The following is a 17037-nucleotide window of genomic DNA, read 5'->3' as shown; positions in this document are numbered from 1 at the left end:
GTGGGGTGCCCGGACGTAGTTCCTGTGAGCACAGAGGGGGGCCCACAGACGTGCTTCGCGTGAGCGGTGGGTTGCAGGGAAGGTGCCCGGACGTAGTTTCTGGTGCACATAGGGCGGTGCACCAGCATGGTTCCGGCGCGCACAGAGGGGCGCACCGACGTGGTTTCCGGTGCGCACAGCGGGGTGACCAGACGTGGTTCCCGTGAGTACAGAGGGGCGCCCGGTGGTAGTTTCTGGGGGCACATAGGGGTGCGCACGGATGTAGTTTCTGGTGCACGCGGGAGGGCACAGGGACTTGGTTTCTGGTGCACGCATAGGTTGCCCGGACGCGGTTTCCGGGGCACACGGGGTGGGGGGCGCCCGGACGCGGTTCCCGCGAGCACACCGGTGAAGACCCCCTGGCCTCGAGACCGTCCCGGTCACGTAGAGAAACGGGAGGGCCTGTGCCACATTCGGGGCTGGAGGGAACCACAGGGTAATAACGTGAGGGAGGTTTCCTGATTTGGTCGGTTCTACGGTAACTAGAAGGTTGACGTGAGGAAAGCTCCTACACAGAAGGATACAGAAGTTGTGTACTTGGTTTGCAGCTGTTACATAAGTTTAAAAGTATTTCAAGGTAAAATCGTAGAGGAACTGTGGATCTGATTCGGCCTCACCAAGCAGGGCCTGGGAATCCCACTCTTCACACCACCCTACCTGCCCTCCTTCAGAAACCCGTCAGCCTCCTACTGGCGGGCTGTACCGCAAGCCGACCGCCCTGCTTAAGGCCCCCACCCCACCCCAGGCCATTAAAGCAAAGATGGAGACGGTTCTCAGGGATCAATCTCTTTATTCACAACAGCATTTCAGGAAAAGGCAAACTTCGCCTGCTGCCCTTTGATGCGGCGTGGCCTCTGCCCCCAGCAGGCGTCTCCGTGGAGCTCTGCACCCCCTGGGGACCTTCTCTGAACCCCCAGCACGTGGGAGCCCCAAGGGATGATGGCCAGGGAGTAAGGCGAGGTCGGCATCACAGAAGAAACACCAGGTGGCTCTTGAACCCCATTCTCTCCGGCCTCACACCACAGTCCAGAGCGCCAGGCAGCCCACAGCACAACTTACTGTACAGAACACCCAAGGGCTCCAAGTCCAGGAAGACTCAAACGCAGAGAGCCAGGGAAAGCTCTCCCACGTTTCTGTCCATGAGAGCCCGTGCTGTGAGGACGGACGGCCAGCCAGAGGCCTCTGGTCAGCACCGACGACCAGTGCGCTCCAGCTGACGCTGGGGCGGGGCTCATCCCAAAGGCTCCCGATCTACTTGCTCCTTCTCTTTTGGCAAAAAAAAAAAAAAATCCCTGGAAGCTTCAGGAAAACGAAGTAAACTTCAGGAATTGGAGAAAACAGAAAAGTACAGCCTGTCTGAAGCTCCCCTCAGGCCAGCCCAGCACGTCATCAGAAGCACTGCCACTGCTGGCCCCACTGAGGGCGGCTCTCCCATCAGCCGCTCCAGCTTCAAGGTCAACAGCGTGAGCCCACAAGGCAGCAAGAGCCAGATGGGGGAGGCACCCCATCACTTATAGTGACAGGAGAAAAGCATCCCACCCAAGAGGGGGAGGCGCCTGCTCCTTGGCTGGGAGGGGCCTCAGCATAGACTCTGGCTTCCTAGAGGAGACCCCGCAGGGCAGTGAGGATGCAGACGCCCAGGGGGGCCGCTGGACCGGGAGCTAGGCGCCTGACACTGGGGAGCCTGAGCGGGGCCCATCCCGCTGGCAGGACCAGGTTCTAAACGGAGGGGGGGGCCTCCAGGGGTGCCCAGCAACAGGCTGCAGCCCTGACCCCCACCGGCTGACCACTCCCAGCACACCTGCCGTCACATGGAGTCTGAAAGCCCCCAGATCCACGTGGCAGCCACCAGCCAGTCCCTGGGGGTCTCTCAGAGGCGGTGGATGGAGGGGAGCCTGCAGATCGCCCAGCTGGTGGCCCGGAGTCACAGAAATTACCCACAGAAGTCAGAAGTTTGTGCAAACTCGCCCAGCTGGACACAGACCCACACCCGTGCTCAGAGAAGAGGCAGAGTCCCAGGCCTGGCAGGTGAGAGGGTGACAGCAGTGGGGAGGGGGCAGAGGCGGCCTTCCCAGCCCTTCCCCTATGAGGCCGGGATGGGGCGTGCTGCCGCTGGGCTCCGCTAATTCCTCAGGGCGGCCAACCTGCAAACGACAACAGGATTCCCTGAGGCCCTGGCAGTGGCTCCACCCCGGCTTTTCCAGGCCCTTTTCCAGGCCATCCTAGTCCTGTTTCTCCCCTTCCAGGGGGAGCTATAGACGTGAGCAGGGTCTGAATGAGGCGCGGGGACTGAGCCGCCGCTGGGCCTGCAGGCACCGAGGCCGGGGTTTCTGCATCCCTCCCGAGCTCCCGCCCAGCACGCTGCCCGCCCAGCCCAGGCGCCCCTGGCCCACCTCCGAGACAGCTGGTCCTCCTGGCTGCGCACGGAGCTCTCGCCCACGGCAGAGGCGCCCTCGGGCAGCTGGCTGAGCTGGTCCAGGACCTCGAGGCCGTTCTCCTCGGCGATCTGCAGGATGAGGCTGTCCACCTGCTCCTGTGGTGTGGTCAGCGTGGTGGCCGAGCTCATGGAGTCCTCCATCACCTGGGGGTCATGTGCCGGGCGGTCAGGGCTTCCAGGGCACAGCTGCCTGCACGGGCACCCGCCCCCGGCCGCAGGCCCCCCTCTGCCCTGCCGGACCTCTGCGGGCCGGTCTGGACTCCCCGCGAGGCGCCGGGCCCCCGGGCGGGGCAGGGGGCACAGGCCTGGCCGCCACCCGCACACCCGGGCCCCGGGCCGACGTACCGACGTGTGCACGTCCAGGTTCTGCACCTGCTGTTCAAATCTGTCCATCACCGCGGAGACCTTCTGCAGGTCCATGGTGCTGAGCGCCCGGTCCAGGGCTTTGGTCACCTGCGCCATGTTCTTGGTCACCTGGCGGAGGCGGGAGTGAGGAGGCAGGCAGGGCCCTCAGGGCCCCCGCACCCCCCGCCCCCGGCATGGCACGTCCCCAGATGGTGCCGTCAACGGAAGGACGGACGCCGGAGAGAGCCTTCGGGGTGCGTCTCCCGCTCTAGCACCACCCTTACTGTAGGGAATCCCGGCCTGACCCCTTGCGCCGGGCCAGCCCCTCGACTCTGCCAGCAGAAGCCGGCCCCGGGCACGTGGCCCGGCCCAGCACTCACCCCCTTCATGGTCACGGCCGTCTGCACCTTGGAGGCCACGGCATCCACGCGGGACGCCATGCGGAGCCAGTTCACACCCTCGTTCTTCTTGCGAATGGCGTTCTCGGCGTACACCCTCGCGCACTCCACGTTCTTCTGCTGAAGGGCCTGGAATGCAGGGGGAACGCCAGCTGCGGCCCGGCCCCGGCCAGTCCCGGGGTGCCGTCTGCTGCGGCGGGGCAGCCCCTTCTCAGCCTCTCCGCAGGTTTCTCATCAGAAATGTCTCAGGAGTGAGGGTGTCCGGGGCAGGGCCCCCGACCAGCCCTCAGAGAAAATCAGACAAGAAAGCCGGGCTCAGGAAAACACGGCCACCCTTCCAGGCCTCTCCACTCCCACTGACACACTCAGCTGCCCTCACACGACAGAGCTCCGCCTGGAAGCAGCAGAGCTTGAAAAGCCAGCGCAGGCGATGCTGATTCCAAAGGAATCACGACTATGGCGGTGACATGGCTTCAGACTGGGGAGTCGGCTGCGTTTCCTTTCTGCCCTGGGAGCCTCAGTCTGGGTGAGGGGTCATCCGAACCCAGCACCCCGGAAGTTACTCCAGCCGTTAGCCAGCCGTAAGAAAGCCCCCCCACGGAGAGCACGGCAACCCCAGGAGCCTCCAGCGCCGCCCCGCCCCGCAGAGGGGTTTGGCCCCTGCCCAGGCCCGAGGAGCACAGGACCGACCGGAGGAAAGGCGCGGCCCGGCGGCAGCGCCCGCACTCACCTTCTTCACCTTGGCCTGCTCCGCCTTGGCATCCTTCTCCGCCTTCTTGGCCAGCTTCTCCAGCTGCTTTGCCGTGAACTGACGGACAGGAGGCCGGGTCAGCACCCCGGCCTACCCCCCACCCCGCTCCCCGCCCTCCTGGGCTGTACGTTCGTGCCGAAGGTGGACATCACTGATCCCTCACGACTGCTGCCTCTGCTGGACAGTCCGCTGCCCGCTAGGACGTCAGTGCCCGTCCGTGCGCTTGTGCCCCTCAGCTGCTCCCCTCCACACGGCCCAGCTCCCAGCGGCCTGAAGCACGACGCACCGGCTCCCTGTTCCACTGCTAACAGCTGGGGGCACACTGAGAAACTGCCCACAGGCCTTGGCCAGCGTCACACAGATGCTGCCACCGTAAACCCCTCCCTCTCTGACCGCCTTGGTGTCCAGGCCTCAGGCTAACGTCTCCCCTGCTCCCGTGGTCCAGCCTCTGTGCAGATCAACGCTTCCCTAACCTCAGGCTCACGGGCACAGGGTGCTCACGGGCACAGGGCGCAAAGTCATCCCCGATTCCCGGTCATCAGACTCAATTCTGAGGGGCCTTTAAATCAATGTCTGCAGCACCTGACTCTCTGACCATTTTTTCTTCCTGCACCGTCCCGTGCAGTAGCTACTAGACACATGTAGCTACTTAAACTTAAATTACCTAAAATTAAGTGAAAGTAAAAAATCAGTCCCGCAAGCCACATTCCCAGTGTCTGATGGGGCCGGCGTCAGGCATCGCCATGTCGGCTACCCTAGCCCGGCTCTGCGCCCAGAGCCCCACTCCTGCCCCACCCACACGGGGCCCCTCCTGTCAGGGGCTCCGTGGCCCGCTCTGCGTCCAGGCTTGCCCAGCCCCCGGCCCACTGCCCTCCACACACAGCCTGAAGTACACACCGGGCCACCATCCGCCACCTCTAAACAAAGTCCACCACTCTGGCCAGGTGCCCTGGGACCCGCTGGTCAGCTGCAGCAGGGACCACCTGGCATGACCTCGCACACCCCAGCCCTGGTCAGTGGCCCTCCACAGGCCTCAGCTGACCAGAAGCTGGCAGGGAGAAGGCTCAGGTGACCCAAGGCAACAGCAGCCTTCCAGAGGCCAGTTTCCTAACTCTGGTCCTGTCAGCACTGTTCTCTCAGCCAACGTCACTCACCCACCTGGGAGGGTCCCCAGCCCTCGGGCCCCTCCCGCAGCCCTGGGTGCCCCCATGCACTTGGGACGTTTCGTTGTGGAAAAGAAGTTTCTTGTCTGTCCACCCCCACCAGCTACGTTCCTCAGGGAAAAGTCCAGATTTTCCTGAGCTGGGAATCTGGCCTGGAGGCCCCACAGCAGAGCCAGTGCAGCTGCTACAGGCGGGGGCCGAGGCACACCACTTCTCCCGTGCTTCAGAGCCCACCGTGGATGGGTACCCAGGAGGGCCCCCACAGGAACTGGGGCAGGAGCCTGCCGACACCGCCCCAGGCAGGACTGCTCAGCTGCCCAGAACGCCCTCCTGCACGTGCTTCTGAAGGACTTGAGGCAACCGTTTTAAACGCCTCGTGGACCATTAAGGGGTGCACAGACTCGCGCTCTCAAGAATGAGGCCAAATGACCTGCTTCCGCTCAGCCCGAGACAAGCTAGCAAGCCACCTCACTGACCCCTCAGTCATCAGTCTGGCTGAGCACTATCCTGAGTGTGACGCACACCATCTGTCCCCACTGACAACCACCAGGACAGGGCGGGGTGAAGGGCCATCCAGTACATACCTTCAGCTGGAACAGGGTGTCTGCAAAGAGAGGAGATGATTTGAGGACTGTAAGAAACGTGAGAAGCAACACTCCTAACCAGCTGGTGGGGCACTAAGACCCTCCTGGACGTGAAGAGCTGGCACAGAACTGGGGCCTTCAGGGAGGCCTACTCACACCAGCTCCAACCCTCCTTAGCCTCCCTGACTCTCCAATTCAGGAAAACACCAGGATGGCACCAGCTGACCTTAAGGGTTAGCGTGCGGGGGAAGGTCGTGGGTGCAGCGTGTGGCCCATGGTGAAAACTCTAGATGGTTTGTAATCAGTGCAGCTTTACAAAGGGTCCTTGGGAGTCCTCCCCAATTTAGTAAGGTTTAGTACTTGACAGTCTATTCTTTATGGATAAAAACAGCAGGGCGATGACGCTTACGCCATAAAAGAGCTGGCCCACAGAGACCACTCTCCATGGGAGCTGCCATTTCTGAGCCATCGAATCAGGCTCAGGTGCCCCCCTACCCTCAATGAGGAACTGGAGACCTGTGTGTGTTACTGGTTAAGTCCCTTGGTATCTGAATTTGCTACTCACTTACCCAAACTCAAGAGCTCGGTAGATTCAGCTTCATCTTAAAACTATCTCAGTGTATATCCCGTTCCTAAATTTGGGGAATGATTTCTGAAAGGGTGTACCACACTAGCCCGGAATGAAGAAACGAAATCCTGCAACCAGAATCCAGAACTACAAAGGTATGTGAAGGCTCCCAGCTGAGAGCCCAGCGGAGCTCTGTGCAGCTCTCACCTGTCACTGCGGGCCCTGGTCAAGGCCAGAGCTGTCTGCATCTCTGGAGAAACAGGTGGCAGGCAGTGTGCTCACTGCAGGGAAAGCAAGGCTGGGCTGGGTGTGGCCCAGACTTGAGTGGGAAGGACAGACTCTGAAGGGCAAAACCTAACCCTGGAGAAAAGGGATACGGGCAAAACAGAATTCCCTGGAGAGCTGAAGCTGAGCGAGCTGTGAGGCAAAACCCAACGTGTGTGTGTGTGTGTGTGTGTGTGTGTGCGCGCGCGCGCGCTCGCGTGGGGTGGGGGTGTGCTGTTCATCTCCTCTCTGAGGCAATCTGCATAGGATTTCCTTCATGACAATAACATTGCACAGCCTCTCTATCACACTAGCACTTAAACATCCTGGCAAATGTAGGGATCTTCATTTTATCCCTGATGCTTCCTGTTCTGGAGCAGAGCAGGGCAGAGGGCCCTGAGTGGGTGCTGCAGGCAGTGGAGGACCAGGCCGCCTGGGGCCTGTGCCTGCACGGACTCCTCAACCTGTTTTCCCATCTGCAGAATGGGCGCATACGGTTCCTATCTCAAGAGCTGTTGTGCCTGTACATAGTGAGGGCTTTCTGCCAGAGCTCTTCTTATTTCTCTTAGCGGTGTTCTGGGGGCAGTGGTGCAACTGTCTCCTTTTCGGGTGCCCTCTGACCCGGCATCCCAGGGCCCCAAAGGCCGATGTCCCTCACCAGTACCGCAGCTTGGCGGGGCAGGGGCAGACGGTCGTTAAGGAGGGCCGGGGAAGGGGGTCGGGAATCAGGGAAGGGGATCGGAGTCCTGGGTCGAGGCCCCGGGGTCGAGGTCGGGGTCCTGGGTCCCGGGGTATGGTGTCGGGGATCGGGGTCCCGGGTGGAGGCCCCGGGATCCGGTACCGGGGATCGGGGCCCAGGGTCCGGGATCGAGGCCAGGGGCACCCGCCTGAGCCCCGCCCACGGGAGAGACGGCCCCGCCCCGCGCGGCTCCGGAGGGTGGCGGCCTCTTACCGTCCATGGCCGGTCCGGCAGCGGCAGCCCTGTCAGAGGCGGACGGACTGGATCTCCCGGCGGCGTCAACCGAACAGACCGGCGCGGGCTGGCGGGCTGGCGGGCTGGCGGGCTGGCGGGCGGGTACCGCCGGGTCGCCGCCGCTTCCGGCGGCTGGGAGCTCTCGCGAGAGGACGGGCTGGTCTCGCGGGCGGTGGCGTTGCCGTGGCGACCGCGCGGGCCAGGGAGGCGGCGGCCAGGCCGCTTGTGAGTCAGTGGGCTGGGCTCCCACCGAGGTGCAGGGCTCGGGGCTGCGTCGCGGGGAAGTCACCTATGGGACTTTCCAAAAGCAAACAGAAACTCCGGAAAGGTAAAGGGCCGCCGCCCCGCAGTCTCCCCGGCGCGGCCCCGCTCCCACAAATCCTCCTGCGCCGGGTCCTCTCTGATGATCGTGCCTCGGGGACCTTTTCATCCGGGGAATATCCACGTGTAGGGAAATGGAGTGACCCAAGTCTTTCAAGCTATCTGATTTCATTCCGGACCAAAGCAGGCAACTGAAGAAGGGTGGAATCCTTTGCCCTAGACTCAGTAAAATATAGGTCTAATTAATTACCCATATATTTCAGGTGGGGAGCCAAAGTCGGGGCGCACCTATTCAATCCCAAAGGCTACGGAAAGGCCGGTGGACAGGCCTTCACAAGAGTCTGAGAAGCCTCCAGACACCAAGCCTGCAGAGAGCTTCCATGAGAAGAAAGGGGCAGCTAAGCGGCAGTGGCCTTCATCTGAAGTGGAAGGTAGGACACACCCAGGAGGGGACAGAACCTGAGGTGCGTTTGGGGATGGGGCGGACAGGAGCCTGTGGTGGGATGCTAGTAGCAGGGGGCGTGCCCTAACGGCGGAGGGGGTTTTAGGACCTTTAATACCAGAGTTCTGGTTGGCAGATGTAGTAAGTTTGGTAAAGGTTTAGGCGAGTTCCCAAGTGGTAGATGCAGAACACACAGTTGCGAGGGCTAGGCAGTGCGCAGATCCAAAGCAGGCCTGCTGTCCGCCCGAGGCCTGGACGCCTTTGGCCCCAGCGTCGTTCCACAGACTGGGACAGAGCCTGGAAAGCTGCTCCCCTGCGGAGCACGGTCCCGTGGGAGCCCTCTGCCTGGCCACAGAGATCACGGAGGGGACAGGACGTTGGTGAAACAGCTGGGCAGAGTTACTCACCGTAACGGCCTTTGGGTGTGGGTCGGGGTTGAAGCCACAGAAGCAGCAGAATGTGAGGTCTTTCATCAGTTTTATCACGTGGGGCGCGGAAACGGAATTGTTAGGTAATTAAAGCAAGGGAGGAGCGATGGGCTTTGTGTCTCCAGAACGGAGGCCTCTCCCAGGCCCATTGCTGTAACCGGGTAGGAGCCAGTGAGGCTGTGGCAGCGGGAATTGCCGAGTGACAGGGTGTGAGGGCAAAGCAGGGAGCCATGCCCGTGGGCTCCGTTGCCTGTGAGGACGCATGGCCGGTGGGTCGGACAAGGAAGGGCAGGATGGATGCCCGCCTGGCAGGGGAGAGGAGCTGGGCACAGACGGCTTCAGATCGAGGCCCCTGGGGGTCATCAAGGGCAGGAAACGTTTGAGATGAGAGCTCAGAGAAATAGAAAGTTCAACAAGTCAAAAATTCTGTGTATTATACAATTTAAAAAGTAGGTTTTACTACTGTTGGGTAGAAATCAGAAAATGATTGCTGGGCTGGGGCCGGGCCAGGCTAGCTGACTGGAACAGGGCCCGTGGGAGCTTTGTGGGGTGGAGGAAAGTTCTGCGTCTCATTTGGGTGATGACACGGGTGCGTACAGTTGTGGAAAACATGGAACACGCATGAGTCCTTGTCTCTTAGAGCCGCACCCGAAGTATCTTAAGGGCAAATGGACGCGCTGGGTGGGGATTTGCTGCCACGGGAAGGGGTGCACCTGTCTCTGCAGGTGCTACAGCCCCTCCCAGCCCACGGGTCCTGTGGTGTGACCTGGGGGTCTACGTCCCATCTCCAAATCTCTGCAGGCCTGACACTCTCCTGTAACCAGTGGAGTGGTGGAAGTGACTTGTGGGCTGGGCAGCCTGGCCGGGCTCACAGGGACGCTGGCTGTGCTGGGAGCCACCGTGCTGGGAGGTGCTCGGCCGCTGGGGAGGCCACAGGGGAGCTGCAGCCCGCGGCCCTGATCTCGCAGCCCGTCCAGCCCAGGTGCCGGGCTTGTGACGAGCTTGTCGTGACTCCAGCCCCAGGCTTGCAGTCTCCCCAGCCGAGCCACTGCCCAGCACGCAGCAGCCCTGTGAGCGGACATCCACGTGCCCAGCCCAGCTGAGCCTTCAGACAGCATCTGACTGCAGCCCCTGGGAAACCACAGGTGGTAACTGCCGGTCGAACCTTTCCTGAATTCCTGAGCCATAAAACGGTAAGAAAATGGTTGTTTCAAGCTGCTAAGGTCTGGGTGAGTCACTACTCAGCAGTAGTAGTAACCAGGACACAGGGTAAGAGCTGGAGTGGAGATCAGGTTTGGCTGGGGTTTATGAGGATTTGGGCAGCTGGGCGATGGGTTGTATTGTACTATTCCCGCTACTTTTGTCTGTGCTTCACATTTCGCGTTACAGAATCCACAAACATACATTGTACAGACCGAACACCACAAGCTGGCAGTCAGCCAATTCCAAAATGCTGCAGATTCTTCTGAAAAAATAACTCTTGATTTTTCTACAAATAAATGACTTGAAAAAAAGGTGGTGTCTTATAAGTCTGCTCAGGTGGCCATCACAAGTACCATGGGCTGGGGACTTCCCTGGTGGTCTTGTGGTTAAGACTCCACGCTTCCACTGCAGGGGGCGCGGGTTCCATCCCCGGTCAGGGAACTAGATCCCACGTGCCACGTGGTTCGGCCAAAAAAAAAGAAAGAAAAAAAACCAAACAAATACCATGGGCTGGGGGGCTTAAACAACAGACTTTGTTTCTCATCATTCTGGAGGCTGGGGAGGCCCTCAATCTGTCTGTGTTCCTGCGAGGACCCCTCCCTGGCCCGTAGACAGCTGTCTGATTGCTGTGTCCTCACGTGGCCAGAGAAAGAGGGCTCTGGTCTCTTCTTCCTCCCAATCCCTTTCCGGGGGCTCCACCTTCATGGCCTCACCTAAACCTAAGTAATTCCCAAAGGCCCCACTTATAAATACCATCACATTGGGGATTAGGCCTTCAACAGACGAATTTGGGGGATACAGACTTTCAGCCACAGCAGAGAGGACTGTTAGAAGGAGCCTTGAAAGTCCTAGGAACACAGAGCGGTGCGTGGACCTGGGCTACATCGTTCCTGGGATGATCCAATTGGGTATTAGGCGATAACAAAGGATCGATGATAATGTCCTTAGATGTGACAGTGCTATTGTGGTTATGCTAAAAAATATCCTCATCTGATAGAAGTACTGCATTTTTGTTTGTTTGTATGTTTGTTTTTTTATACAGCAGGTTCTTATTAGTCATCAGTTTTATACACATCAGTGTATACATGTCAGTCCCAATTGCCCAATTCGTCACACCACCGTGCCCACCCCACCGCGGTTTTCCCCCCTTGGTGTCCATACGTTTGTTCTCTACATCTGTGTCTCAACTTCTGCCCTGCAAACCGGTTCATCTGTACCATTTTTCTAGGTTCCACATACATGCGTTAATATACGATATTTGTTTTTCTCTTTCTGAAGAAGTACTGCATTTTTAACTGTCAAAAAATATGCTGAAGAAAGCCAGTTTCAAAAGGCCACATGCTGTACGATTTTATTCATGTAACATTCTCCAAATGACAAAATGATACAGATAAGAACAGACTAGGGACTGCCAGGGGTTAGGGATGGCGGGGGCCGGGGGTGTGACTGTAGAGTGTAGCATGAACGTGATCGTTGTGATGCTGGAGCAGCCCTGTGTCTGGATCGTGGTGGTGGTTACACGTGATCACATGGCACAGCACACACACGGTGCCACCCTGAGCCTTATTCTACTGCAGTTACCTAAGGTGCTACCACTGAGGGAGAATGGATGGAGGTACGGGGATCTCTCTGGACTACTTTTGCAACTTACTGTGAATTTATAATATTAAAGTAAAATGTTTTAAAATACATCAGAAATTATAATAATTAAAATAACATGATTCCCATGCAAGAATAGCAGGTCAGTGAAACAGAAAACATGGACAAGAGTGTGTGTGTATGAACGTTATGTATGTTTATATATAATTAGAGTACAATAAAACTGGCACCAAAAAAGTTAAGTGGGAAAAGGAAGGATTATATAATAAATTGTGCTAGAAAAACAGCTTAACGTTTTAAGAGAAAACGTAAGCTGGATTGTAACCTCCTGCTGTATGCTCTGATAAATTCCAGATGGTTTAAGAGTGGATATAAAAAGTGATTACATGTACATCAACTGTACTTAAATTTTTTAAAAAGGTAGACTTACTATCAGCTGATACAGGTGACTCAAAGGGTAAAGGAAAAGAACGGCTAGAACCATCTTCCAGATGACAGTGTGTGGTCATCTAAAAAAAAATTTCCTTGCTGGAAAAAAAAGGTGGCTGCAAAAAATAAGACGTAAATTTTATTCTGATTCCTCAAAGATATTACAGAGCAATGTTGAAGGATTTGACTACATTAAAATGTAAAACATCTCCCTAAGCCCTCTATAAACAAATGTAAAACAAATGGTAAGCTCAAAAAGTATTTGCAACAAAAACGAGAGGCCAGAGAATAACACATGATAGATGGAGAGCCTGGACACACTGTTGGTGGAAGTCAGGCTCCTTCCTGAAGGCAGTGTGGTAGCGTGGAAGGCAGCATTCCAGAGCCCCATCACTGCCCTCTGAACAAGGCTGTAGGAGCCCCTCCCTTACATGGGGGCAGAGCCTGTGAGTAGGATGGGCTGGGCTCCTGGGATCAGGGTAGTAACCCGTTCGTTTTGAGTTAATCAAAATGGAGCTTCTCCTGAGCACGTCTGACCTCATCAGAGAAGCCGTTGAAAAAGGTGAAAGTGTCAGAGACGTGGCTGTGAAGAAGTCAGCTCCCATGATGTGAGAGCCGCCGGCCAGCAAGGAAAGGGGCTTCGTCCTTGGCACACAAAGAAAGGAACTCTGCCTACAACCTGAGTGGCCGTGGAAGGTCCCCAGGTCCAGATGAGGATGCGGCCGGGCTGACAGCTGGATTGTAGCTTAGACTCCGGACACGTGGAGCCCGAGGTGATGTGTGCGCTGTTTTAAGTTGGCCACTAAAATGAGGTAACTTATTAGGCAGTAATTGAAAACTAGTACAGGTCCTGTGTATTAAGAACCCTAAAAGGATTCATGTTTCTTATTTTATTTTTACTTTTTATATTTATTTATTTAATTAATTTGTTTTTATTTTTTGCTGTGTCAGGTCTTAGTTGCGACACGTGGGATCTTCGTTGTGGCATGTGGCCTCTTTTGTTGCAGCACGCGGGCTTCTCTCTAGTTGTGGTGCACGGGCTCCAGGGCGCATGGGCTCTGTGGTTTGCGGCACGTGGGCTTAGTTGCCGCGCGGCATGTGGGATCTTAGTTCCCCGGCCGGGGATCAAACCTGCGTCCCCTGCGTTGGAAGGCGGGTTTTTTTAAAATTTATTTATTTTATTTATTTAATTTTGGCTGTGTTGGGTCTTCGTTGCTGTGCACGGGCCGTCTCCAGTTGCGGCGAGCGGGGGCTACTCTTCGCCGAGGTGCGCAGGCCTCTCACTGTGGTGGCTTCTCACGTTGTGGAGTGCAGGCTCTAGTGGCACTGGCTTCAGTAGTTGTGGCTCGCGGGCTCAGTAGTTGTGGCGCACGGGCTCAGCTGCTCTGCAGCATGTGGGATCTTCCCGGACCAGGGCTCGAACCCGTGTCCCCTGCACTGGCAGGCAGACCCCCAACCACTGCGCCACCAGGGAAGCCCAGAAGGCGGATTCTTTACCACTGGACCACCAGGGAAGTCCCAAAAGATTCGTGTTTCTAAATGAAGACGCTTTAAACCTCTGAGGAAGATAAGAGGAGTCTTGTTTTGGATTAGAAAGTCTCAGTAACATAAAGTTGTTAATTCTCCCTTATTCTAGCAAATCAGTACGACCCCAAACAAAAGAGCACAGGTGGTTTTGGGAGCCAGACCAAATTATCCCAAAGGTCACCTAAGAGGATAAAAATGTAAGAATGGCAGGAAACATCTGGAAAAGCAGAGGGACTGAGTCCTCTGACATGGAAGCGTGTCGCACAGTGGTGAACACATAGCACAGCATGCTCACGTGGGGTCCCAGAGAAGTGCCATGTTGCAGACATGGGGGAAGGACGGATGTTCCCCGAGTGCTGGGGCAACCCAGTTGACAACTGAGAAAACAAACAGTTAAACATGGAAAATAAAACTATGAAAGTATGAAATGGAGATGAGTAAATGTTTTTATAAGTTTGGAGCAGGGGATGCCTTTTCCAGTCTGACAAACTCTAAAAGCCATTAAGGAATAGATGGATGAATCTGTTGCAGAAAGCAACAAAGGAAGCTAAAAGCCAGGAGCTACTTGTAGTATAAATCACTAAGGGTGAATTTCCCAAATATAAAAAAGCTCACCAAAGAAAAAAAAAAGTCAATGTAGAAAATGCAGAATGACATGCATTCACAGGAGGATACATGCCACGGGCCCATGAACGAGTGACAACGAGATGAGATGCCCAGCCTCCCCATGGCGGGGGTGCCCAAAGCTCAGGGAAGCTGGCGGTGACCAGTGACCAGCGGGGGTGGAGTCAGCACTTCCACTGTCTCTGTAACCTGGGAAAAGGTTTAGAAAAGTGACAAGAAGCAGGAGAGTGTGGAGAGATGTTCTGCTGATAGCCTCCCAGAGGAAAGATAAATCTATATAATCTTTTGGCTGCACAGGGTCTTTTTGTAAATAAATGTATTTATTTTGTTTATTTATTTTTCGCTGTGTTGGGTCCTCATTGCTGCACGCGGGCTTCCGTAGTTGTGGCACAGGGGCTCAGTAGTTGCGGCACGTGGGCTCTAGAGCACAGGCTCAGTAGTTGTGGCTCACGGGCTTAGTTGCTCTGCGGCACGTGGGATCTTCCCAGACCAGGACTCGAACCCGTGTCCCCTGCATTGGCAGGTGGATTCTCAACCACTGCGCCACCAGGGAAATCCTGCCACGGGGTCTTAGTTGAGGCATGTGGGATCTTTGTTGTAGCATGCGAACTCTTAGTTGCAGCATATGGGATCTAGTTTCGTGACCAGGGATCGAACCCGGGCCCCCTGCATCGGGAGCGTGGAGTCTTAGCCACTGGACCACCAGGCAAGTCCCAAAATTGATATAATCGTTACGGAAAAGTCTGACAATATTTGCCAAAGTTTTCCTAGTAACTTACCTGACAGATAAACCTCCACAAGTGTATAAATACATAAATGCAGGAATGTTCATTGCAGCATTGTTCAAAAAAAAAAACTGGAAATAACCTAAATTATGTTCATCAAAGGGAGCTGGTTACGCACATGATGGGCCCGACAGTGAACTGCAGGCTGCCGTGGAGGAGGGGCCGCACCTGTGTGGATGTGGGGCTCAGCCGACTGCGTGGTCACTGCAACACTCAGCCTTGCACAGCGTGATCCCAGCTGCACATGTGCGTGTGTGTATGAAGTGTCCGCAAGGAGAAGCGTCATTCCATGTGCAGTCTCTAACCAACATGTATTATTTTCATTCTATTTTATTTTTAAATTATTTTTTTAATTTTATTTTTTTATACAGCAGGTTCTCATTAGTTATCTGTTTTATACATATTAGTGTCTACATGTCAGTCCCAGTCTCCCAATTCATCCCACCACCACCCCCCCATTACTTTCCCCCCTTTAACCAACATGTATTATTTTTAAATTAAATATTCATAACCTTTTAAGTAGTCTTAACACGTAAAAATGCTTGTGTAGATCAACATGAAAAAATGATCTCAATTTAAGTTAAATTCAAAAGGGACTTCCCTGGTGGCGCAGTGGTTAAGAATCCGCCTGCCAATGCAGGAGACACGGGTTTGTGTCCTGGTCTGGGAAGATCCCACGTGCCGCAGAGCAGCTAAGCCCGTGAGCCACAACTACTGAGCCTGTGCTCTAGAGCCCCTGTGCCACAACTACTGAAGCCTGTGCACCTAGAGCCCGTGCTCCTCAACAAGAGAAGCCACCGCAGTGAGAAGCCCATGCACCACAATGAAGAGTAGCCCCTGCTCACCACAACTAGAGAAAGCCCACGCGCAGTAATGAAGACCCAACACAGCAAAAAATAAATTAATTAATTAATTTAAAAAAATAAATCCAAAATACGATGAAATGCACATTTGGCTTAATGATAAAAATGAAAAGAAAGGATACTGTCAGTGCTCAGTGCAGGCCGTGGGCCATCGGCAGCGGGTTAGAACGACTGAAGCCATGCTTGCAGCGCTGAAGGTCGAGGTGGCTCTGGACCCGACCGCCTGGGACCCGGCGTCTCCCTCTGCCACCAGCCCTGGGCAGGTGACTGAACCAACCCTCTGTGCCTCAGTTCCTTCATCTGTAAAACGTAGTTCTTAAGAGGACCTACCTCAGAAACGTGCGGTTGTTATTCTAGGGCTCAGAGCAACGTCTAGCACAGGACGGGCACCTGTTCATCCCCCGTATAGCTGAGTTCCTGGGGTATTCAGTGTTCTAATTCTGTGCAGTACACGTGTGTGCACACGGGGACACACAGGCCTGAACGGACGGAGCAGGCCAGGAAGTGAGGTGGTGGAGGCAGCGAAGGGGCTTCTGCTTTTGTACTTTGTAACGTTTCACACGTCCCGTGCGTTCCTGGTAATCCTAACAAGTCTGAGAAAACGCTGTGGCGTCTGTTTCTAGAGCGCCCTGCCTGCTGAAGCTCTGCGCAGAGGGCTTCCACCAGGCTTAGAATCCTTTGCGCGCTGTGTGTCTGAACCTTCACCTCTGGGGCAGACCCTGCCTTTCCCAGGTCTCGCTCCTGCGTTTGTCACCCGGGCTGCCCGGCAGCTCAGGCTTTCCACGGGGATGGTGCGGGTGCCTGTCCCGTTCCCCTCCTGGAAGGAGGCCTCCAGGGTCACCACCGCGTGGCTGCGTTGCTGGTTGGTGTAAGCTTTGGAATGTTCACTTATGGTTTTGACTGCTTTCAACCTCACCCATTTCTTTTCCTGAGCCACAAACCTAATTCCTTTGCTCTGGCCCTAACACAGACATTGTCTGTTTTACAGAAGAGTTTTTCCACAGACTTACGAAATACCTGGATGTTTTCTTCCTTCTAGAGAAACCTGATGTAAATTCAGAAAAGAAGAAATTTGCCATCCCCCAGATCGTCGTCACCACAGCCTCAAAAGAGACTCTGATCAGCTACGGTTCCACAGGAATGGAGGAGCAGAGGACCATTCGGGAAAGGGCTGAGCCGGGCCCGTTCTACCGACACAGGAACCCCAGTACGGTAGACGCCTATAATTCACAGACCAAAGAATAAACTGGCGCCCCAGCAGCTGCAGTCACTCCCTGCGCTCCGAGTCTCAGAG

General features: G+C 55.8%; 2 protein-coding genes across 2 annotated transcripts; one reads left to right on the top strand and one right to left on the bottom strand.

Annotated features, from left to right (window-relative positions):
* Positions 1-809: 809 nt before the first annotated feature.
* Positions 810-7789, bottom strand: CHMP1A (charged multivesicular body protein 1A). The gene is made up of 7 exons (XM_068528440.1): positions 7502-7789; positions 5718-5737; positions 3950-4027; positions 3202-3348; positions 2822-2950; positions 2433-2620; positions 810-2183 (listed from the first exon to the last, which is right to left on the bottom strand). Exons 1-7 carry the CDS (start codon positions 7506-7508, stop codon positions 2162-2164), a joined length of 591 nt encoding a protein of 196 aa, XP_068384541.1. The 5' UTR covers positions 7509-7789; the 3' UTR covers positions 810-2161.
* SPATA33 (spermatogenesis associated 33) lies at positions 7726-17003 on the top strand. The gene is made up of 3 exons (XM_068528439.1): positions 7726-7850; positions 8107-8274; positions 16783-17003. Exons 1-3 carry the CDS (start codon positions 7814-7816, stop codon positions 16986-16988), a joined length of 411 nt encoding a protein of 136 aa, XP_068384540.1. The 5' UTR covers positions 7726-7813; the 3' UTR covers positions 16989-17003.
* The last annotated feature ends 34 nt before the right edge of the window (positions 17004-17037 follow it).

The sequence above is a fragment of the Eschrichtius robustus genome, chromosome 19 (genome assembly GCF_028021215.1).
Source record: "Eschrichtius robustus isolate mEscRob2 chromosome 19, mEscRob2.pri, whole genome shotgun sequence".
In the NCBI taxonomy this organism is placed as follows: domain Eukaryota; kingdom Metazoa; phylum Chordata; class Mammalia; order Artiodactyla; family Eschrichtiidae; genus Eschrichtius; species Eschrichtius robustus.
This window is presented reverse-complemented; position numbering and strand designations above follow the sequence as displayed.

What these genes read in the sequence shown, in the direction of transcription:
- CHMP1A (XM_068528440.1), bottom strand. An exon ending in ACACCCTGTTCCAGCTGAAG is followed by an intron (nt 4,028 to 5,717) that starts GTATGTACTGGA and finishes CCTGTCCGTCAG; the next exon opens with TTCACGGCAAAGCAGCTGGA. An exon ending in CGGCCGTGACCATGAAGGGG is followed by an intron (nt 2,951 to 3,201) that starts GTGAGTGCTGGG and finishes CGCCTCCGCCAG; the next exon opens with GTGACCAAGAACATGGCGCA.
- SPATA33 (XM_068528439.1), top strand. Translation starts at nt 7,814, where the DNA reads ATGGGACTTTCCAAAAGCAAACAGAAACTCCGGAAAG. An exon ending in CAAACAGAAACTCCGGAAAG is followed by an intron (nt 7,851 to 8,106) that starts GTAAAGGGCCGC and finishes CATATATTTCAG; the next exon opens with GTGGGGAGCCAAAGTCGGGG. An exon ending in GCCTTCATCTGAAGTGGAAG is followed by an intron (nt 8,275 to 16,782) that starts GTAGGACACACC and finishes TCTTCCTTCTAG; the next exon opens with AGAAACCTGATGTAAATTCA.